At 32.8% G+C, this 8,226-nt stretch overlaps 1 protein-coding gene across 1 annotated transcript; it reads right to left on the bottom strand.

The window, feature by feature from the left end:
• Positions 1-625: 625 nt before the first annotated feature.
• On the bottom strand, positions 626-1,921 carry LOC147544677 (uncharacterized). Its single transcript, XM_086635959.1, has one exon. The coding sequence runs from the start codon at positions 1,872-1,874 to the stop codon at positions 801-803; it is 1,074 nt and encodes a 357-aa protein (XP_086492085.1). The 5' UTR covers positions 1,875-1,921; the 3' UTR covers positions 626-800.
• Between the last annotated feature and the right edge of the window lie 6,305 nt (positions 1,922-8,226).

An 8,226-nucleotide genomic window follows, 5' to 3' on the forward strand; every position in this document is an offset into this window, starting at 1 on the left:
GTGGTCGTTCCAGATTTAGAGAGAGAGAGAGAGAGAGAGAGTTTTTCACTTTCTCCAAATCTGGCCTGGCCACGTCGCGTGGCCGGGATTCAGCCAAGAAAGTGGTCGGGCATACCATCATTTTTTTTGTATTAATTGCTTTATTTGTTTATCACCCTTGATTCAAGGATAGATTCTGTCTCTAAACGATAAATAGACTTGTTTCTGTTTTAACTCCCTAATCTTTGTCTCCCTCCTTCGACCACCTCCGACACTTCGACCACCACCACCACTTCCCTCGTTTTCCTCCCCTCTTCTCGTGTCTCTTATTTCTCTCTACGTCCGACAAAGGAGAACTTCACTGGAACAACTAATCTTGTTCGAGGGAGGTGCCAAGGCCGTTAGTCTAGGCTAGCAGGGAACGTGGACTATGCGAGACTCATGTTTCGGCAAAACATTTTTCTAACGAAATCTGGAGCCTTGAGTTATAAGATATCTGCATGCCAATCAACTTTTCTTCAACTCCGAAGATACAACAGAGTTCATTTTGACGATTTTTTTGACAAACATATGTATCAATGTCGTTGTAAAATACTTATAATTTGGATAAAATTAGGATAACTTAATCGCACAATTTGTCTATATAATGTTACTCAACCTTTTGAATTTTTCATTAACCAAGGACATTCTAACATTTATTACTTTTAAGTTTGTAAGGATGAAATAACATTGTAAAACCAAAAGCAAAACTCACATTTCTTTGTACCCAATTATGTTTTTTCAAGTGAAATCCTTTTAAATTTTTCCATACCCATATCCTTCTACCATCCATCATCTCCACAATCATAGCCATCATTCTCGAATTTCTCGGCCAAATCATTCTCTACTTTCTCGGCCACCTTCTCAACAATCTTGTCTCCCACATAATCAGCTCCTTCATGTAATGCAAGTCCACCAAGCACCCCAGCAACAGCAGCGGCACCCAAAGCCAAACCAGATCCCATTCCAAACTTACTTCCCTTCTTCTCCTTCACCTGCCCTTGCACCGGCTGCGCTCCTCCTCCATAAGCCGGTTGTGCTTCTCCTCCATAAGCCGGTTGTGCTCCTCCTCCATAAGCAGGCGGTGCTCCTCCTCCATAAGCAGGCGGTGCTCCTCCTCCATAAGCCGGTGGTGCTCCTCCTCCATAAGCTGGCGGTGCTCCACCCCCATACGCAGCAGGTGCTCCACCCCCATACGCAGCAGGTGCTCCACCCCCATACGCCGCTGGTGCTCCTCCGTACCCAGACTGCTCATATGGTGTTGGAGGGTTGTTGTAGGGGTACGCAGAAGGTGGTGGCGCCACCCCATACGGTGGTGCTGCAGCTGCCCCACCAGAAGGGGCAGAGTAATGCGGGTAAGCTGGTTGCCCACCAGGATAAGGAGGAGCATAATATGGATCAGGCGCATGGTAGCGGCATTCACGAATCATGACATCAACTTCCAGTTTCCCTTGAGGGCGGCCGGAAGGGCGTTTCACAGTAAGTTTTCGGTGGATAAATTCACCTTTCTCGAACTCAGAAAGAGGAATCCGAACAGATCCAATCAAGGGTTTAGTTTCGTCCGAAGCGTTAGCATGGACAATATCAATGAAAAGGGTTGTCTCATCATTGATGGGAGATGATAAAGTGAGGGTAATAGTTTCATCCCAAGTAGGATCAGTATCTCCATTCTTATCGACCGTAGTAGAAGATTTGGATTGTGGATCAACCCAAATGACGGCGTAAGGTTTAAGATCACCATATCTCCAATTGACATTTTTGAGATCTTTAGCAGATAAAAGTTTGATCTCAACTTCAACAGGAGGAGGAGGATTAGAGTTAGATGGATATCCAGGAGAAGGGTAATAGGAAGCCATTTTGTAATTAGTTAGAGAGGTTGAAAGAGGTTTCACAACTTGCTTCTTATAAGTTTGATGGAGAGGGTTAAAGGGGTAAATAGGTTGGTAAAGCGGAAGGAATATTCCTTTCTCTCACTAGATCATGCCCGTCCAAGTACCCCGGCCAGGATTCAGTCCAGATACTTGTCGGGCATAGCATCATTAATCTGGCTGAAATGATCATTGCAGACTTTCTTTTTTTACACTTTGCTTAGAGGAGAAGGATTTAAGAGAATCACCAAAATACCACCAAATAGGACCATTTTTTATTGAAATTATCCTTCCAAATTTAACAATCTCAATATTAATAAATGTTAATAAATGAAAAGATTTTTAATACTTAATTGTTTCTTAGATAAGATTTTTAAGTCAAAATTAGAGAACTAAATTAAAAGCTTATTTTGTTTGATTAGGATATAAGGTAGAAGAATTCATAATTTCTTTTAAGAAATATGTATTTGTTTATTTATGTTATTTAGTAAATCTTGACAAATCCAAGTTAAATGATCTTAGACATTTACCACTCAAAGGATTTTCTTTTGATTTATTTATTTTTTCTCTTTCTCTTTTATTTAAATTTTTTTTTTTTACTCAAGATCTACTTAAATGCAAAGTTAGATTTCAACCAAATATGTCTAAGTTAGATTTCATATTTAAATCGTAGATCTTACTTAAATGCAAACTTTTGTACTACAGTGCAATCCTAAGCTTACCGCTCAAATCCATTTAAAACGGTAAGACAGTTATTTCATTTCAGATTTTGTGTTTCTTTATTAATGTTATTTAGGTAAGTATTGGCAAATCTAAGTTTTTTTTTTCTTATTGACAAATCTAAGTTACATGATCTTAAATACTAAACACGGGAGGATTTTTCTTTAGATTGATTTTTTTATCTCTTTCTTTTTTTATTTTAAAATCTTTTTTACTTTAATATCCATGAGAAGGGTACTAGGAAGTCATTTTGTGATTTTTGTTTGAACATGAAAATGCAATTGGTGGGAAAGATTGAAAAAGGTTTGACAAGATGTTTTTTGTAAGTTTGAAGCGGAGGAGGTTGAGAGGGTTAGACAATTAAGTAAAGCTGAATGAATATTCCCTTTCTATAGATTTCATTGGCTAAAATGATATTGTAATTCTTTTTTTTTTTATACATTTAGTATTTCCCTAATGTTAATAAATGAAAAGATTTTTTTCATAATTATATTGTTTCTTAGATAAGATTTTTAAGCCAAAATTAGAAAAACAAATTAGAAGCTTATTATGTTCTATTATGACATATAGTAGAAGAATCTATGAAAAAAATTAAGAAATATTTATTCGGTTTATTTATGTTATTTGGTAAATCTCGACAAATCTAAGTTAAATGATCTTAAACATTAAACGTCAAGGATTCTCTTTAGATTTATCTTTTTATCTCTTTCTCTTTTATTTTAAAACTCTTTTTTCACTTCAAGATCTAACTAAATGCAAAGATAGAATTTCAACAAAATATGTCCAAGTTAAATTTCACTTAAAATAGATCCTACTTAAATGCAAACTTCTGTACTACGACGCGATCCTAAGCTTAACGTTCAAATCCATTTAAACAGTAAGTCAAGTTATTTCATTTCAGATTTTATTTTGGCCTTTGGTATCAGAAGAGTGATATCTGGTATAGACAATGCGTTAGAAAGGTCATTTTATATATCTGCTATTCCTTTACCAAATTAGTTTAAGGAGAGCGTTATAAGGATGATTTAACAAATAATGCTAAAATATATGGACTTGAATGAAAATCAACAATAAATTTAATATTCTATTCACTTGTAGTTTTGTCTCACATAAACAACTCAACCCTAATATCTATCACTACTATCAACAACACTATTAATAATAAAAAAAACTTATAAAATACATAAATTTACAATCACTATTGTCTTAGTTACAAGCTTCTTTTAATGATGCATCAGGATCTCATGGATGAAGAACCGCCATTAATGAAGAATGAGGCAGCCTACATCAAGAACGAAGAGTCGTTTTAATTAAACGAAGGCATCGACTTAACCGCAAGGGCGGGCGCACTAGTAGACTGCCCCTGACTGCAGCCAGGGGTCAGTTCTGTTAATTCTTCATAAAGATAGGGTCAATTTAGTAACATAGCCAGGGGCCTTTTTTTTCTCTTTCGTACTTGTCTTGGTTGAAAGAAGAACTAGAGAGAGAAATTCCTAAAATTTCAAGCAGAACTATGAATCGGATCGAGAGCGAGAGGGAGATATCGAACTATGAATCCTGATGTTCATCCATTTCTCCTTCTCAGGCCTCACTTTCTCTAACATTATTATTTCTCTCTAATGCTTTTATAAATTTAAGAGTTAAAATGAAATCTAGGGTTCTTGAGTATTGAGTTCTTCATCTTCTATTTCTTTTTAACAACCACAAAATCTACTAATCAAGGGATCAAAGACATCTCCTCTTATTTTTGATTCTTATTAAAGTTTCTAATTCTTCAATTTTTGCTCAGAAATTTCTTAACAAAAGAACTCATTTTTTGTTCTAATTTTTCTTTTCTTTTTCAATTTGGGTTTTCTTTTCTTTTGTTTCTACACCCAAGGAATATAAATTAGGGTTTTTATTGGTTGCTCTGGATCTCTACTGTAATTGATAGAAATTTGTGTTGAATTTGAAATAAAATCAAAACAATATGACTATAATGTTTGACTAATCATCTTCATTTCTCTGTTGGAACATTTGTAGGAAATTTGTGTTGAACTTGAAAACCCTAAATTATGAATTTTGGAATCGTTTTTCTATCTGTCAAAGATGTGTTCCAAAATATTCAGGCAGTAGTTTTTCCTTTCATAAACCTTCAATTTTAAATGATGTTAAAATTTTCAAGATTTTATTTTAACTTGATAGTATTTTGATTGACAACTTGGGAGTTTTTTATTCGTGTTTCTTACATTGAAACTTATAGTGAGGAAATCAATGATGCAAATCTTCACTTTGACACAAAAAATTGTCTTTAAATTTTCACTTTGACCAAAAAAAATTGTCATTATTTGTTAGTTTTTGTGATTATATGCTTACCGTAAGAAGATTAGTTTATGGAAATTTTAGGCTAGTCCGGTAGAGATTCTAATCCTGGCTCCGTCCTTGCTTAAACGAGAGTTAAACGAAGATATCGACTTAAACAAAGACATATTAGATGAAGATAATATGTCTCTGGTAAGAAAAATATTTTTTTTTGTCTTCCTTTATGGTTGAACAAACATTTATAGGGGTTTAGTTCGTTTTTGTTCCAGTAAAGGATTTCCGATTGGGTTGAGTGAAAAAGACAATAAATTTCGGCCGTCTTTGGCTGAAATTGGTCTATTTTTTCATCCGCTCTGGACGAAATTTGTTTAACTTTTCGGTAGTCCTGGATGAAAATTTTCATTATTTTCATTCATGAATTTTTATTTATTGTAAGCAAAACTTCTTAAAAAATTACTGTCATCAGTGTTAAAACCCTAAAAATCTTTGGAGAAATCAAGCAATAACAAGATGTATGAACCCTTCTATGGAGATGAGTGTTGTGTTTGTTATGTAGGATTTAGGGTTTCCATCTCTATTTCTCTCTTTGATCGAACAACATCTCTATCTCTCTCTTTGATCGAACAATGTCTCTATCTCTCTGATCGAACCAAATTTTAGGAGTTTCTCTCTTTAATCGAACATAATTTTAGGGGTTCATCTCTCTTTGATCGAACAAAGTTGTAGAGGTTTCTCTCTCTTTGGTCGAACAGAGTTTTAGGGGTTTCTCTCTCTTTGGTCGAACAGAGTTTTAGGGGAGAAACCAACGATGTTTAATTTTGGGATATTTTGGAAATAGTGTTTATCGCTCCCTATCCTAAAATGAATGCTCTCCCTATCTAATGCATTGCTCTTCCTATACCAAAGCCTTTATATTCCTTTGTTTATGTTATTTAGGTAAACATTGACAAATCTAAGTTAAACAATGGAGTCCATGGGTATATAGACCAAAATTAATTTGATAATAGGTCTATAGACCATTCTTCTTAGATTATGGATTTTTGGTCCTTTTACAAGAAGGGTATAAAGTATGGCTAATTTATTGGGTAATACCAAATGTATCCCAAATAAAAAAACCCCGGGTTTTTTGAATTTACGAGGGTTTTAGGAAACTTTCCCAAAACCCGTGGGCGTGATTTGTGGGGGATCTTTATTCAGCCGAAACAGATTGGATACCAATCTTCATAAAGACACTTTCTCTCTCTAAACCTACTTCATTTGGGATTTCAATCGGTTTAATCTACCTTGATTTTAGGATAAATTTAGGAAAAAACGGTTAGATTCTCACGAAAATTTCTCTCTCTTCTATAATCTGTTTAGAAACAAAATCTAAACTTTCCCAAATCAATTTTCTCTCTCTTCTTTACAGATTTAATATGGAGATTTATTAGCCAAAAATATGGAGATTTATTAGAAAAAAAAAGATAGAAACAAATCATAATTTCTCTCTCCTCTAAACAGATTTGGAAATCAAATTTTCTCTTTCCTATTATCTGAATCAATCTAGGATCAATTTAGCGTGATTTGGGGGTTAATATACAAAACATATATATCACTTTCTCTCACTTAACTTTCAGTTTTGGAAATAGTATATTTTTCTGGGAACATTAAAGCAGCATTTGTTTTCGTTTTTACTCATACATAAATACAAATCGAATACAAATTATGAAACAAATACGTAAATTATGTATTATTTATGACGAATAAACCATCATTAGTCAAGTATACAACGTAATTTATCAAATGTATTTGGGTCTTGTTCAGTAAATTACACATACTTTCTATTACATAACACATAATTTCTTTTACATTACACATCGTTTACATTCTGTTACCAAAAAATCGATTACACTATATTGTCGAAGAGCATATGTAGTCTTGAGCAGGACAAACAACATTTACACTATATTGTCGAAGAGCATATCCAAATGATTTTGCACCACCAGGAAACAAATGACCAACTTCAGTAGCAAATTCCATAAGTAACAACAAAACTGCAAAAATAAAACATATACATTTGTTAACAAAACAAACAATTTACTAGAAACGACATGTATAATGGAATAAATTATGCATACTTTTTGTTAAACTTCATAATGTGTTAGAAGACAAACATAACGTTAGTTCGAATCACAAGGTCACTGTTATGTGAAAAAATATGTATAATGTGCAATAAATTACATATAATTTTTGGAACATTTATTGTATTATAAACGGCAACTGTTTTGTGAAAAAAGTACGCGTAAAGTACATGTACTTTATATCCAGAGAAAACAATGAATCTGAATATACCGCAAATCTGAGTCCGTCAGTGAAGATGAATCTGATCTGAAAAAAACTTCAGTAATGATTAAACGAAAATCTTAAGATACATACCACGAAAATTGAAAGATATAGAACATACCTAGATTCAATAAAACATTAAATATGATATAAAGATCAAAGATTTCATTATTGATATTAAAATTTTAGAGAGAGAGAGAGAAGTTTAGACTTCCATTTCAGATCTATCAAAGATGGAAATATATATTATGAGAAAGATCTACAATTGAATCGTTTTTTCAGAAATAATACATAACAATTTGATACAGTTTAAAAAATTAATTATTAGATCTTAAAAATGAATCTAAATACAAAACAGTAATATCAAATACATGAAAACAAAAACGAAATCTTACAAATGAATGTTCTCATTATGATTTTAGCAAAAATAATTACCTTCAAGAATTGATCTTCGATAAGTTTAATGGAGATGAATGTAGAGTTCTGATGTTAATAGTGGTTAAACAACTAGGTTAATGTTCTTGAGAATGAGATATACTATATTACGGTTACATATTAGATTTGTTAATATTTCTTTCATTATAATTCTGATTGGAGAGAGAAAGATGGAGACAATTTAGGAAATGATATATACATGATTATTTTGGCAAAAACGGTTACAAAATATATGGAAAGGTTATAATAGGTATTAATAAGGATTAAATATTATAGAGATTTGATATTTCTCTCGAGATGAATACAAATGGACTAGATCTCTTTTATGATGATTAATTTGGTTTTTAAATCCTTTTTAGGATTATAGAGGATTAAATCTCCTATTAGGACCCTATTTTTGGTCTATAGACTCAAAAATTATAAACAATGTAGGTAAATATTGACAAATCAAAGTTAAATGATCTTAAAATTAAGGTTTTTTCTTTAAATTTACCTTTTTCTCTCTTTCTTTTTTATTTTTAAACTCTTTTTTCTTCAACATCCTACTTAAATGCAAAGTTAG

Source organism: Eschscholzia californica, unplaced genomic scaffold (genome assembly GCF_041429995.1).
Source record: "Eschscholzia californica isolate CP2 unplaced genomic scaffold, dmEscCali1.0.p SCAF_4, whole genome shotgun sequence".
Classification (NCBI taxonomy): domain Eukaryota; kingdom Viridiplantae; phylum Streptophyta; class Magnoliopsida; order Ranunculales; family Papaveraceae; genus Eschscholzia; species Eschscholzia californica.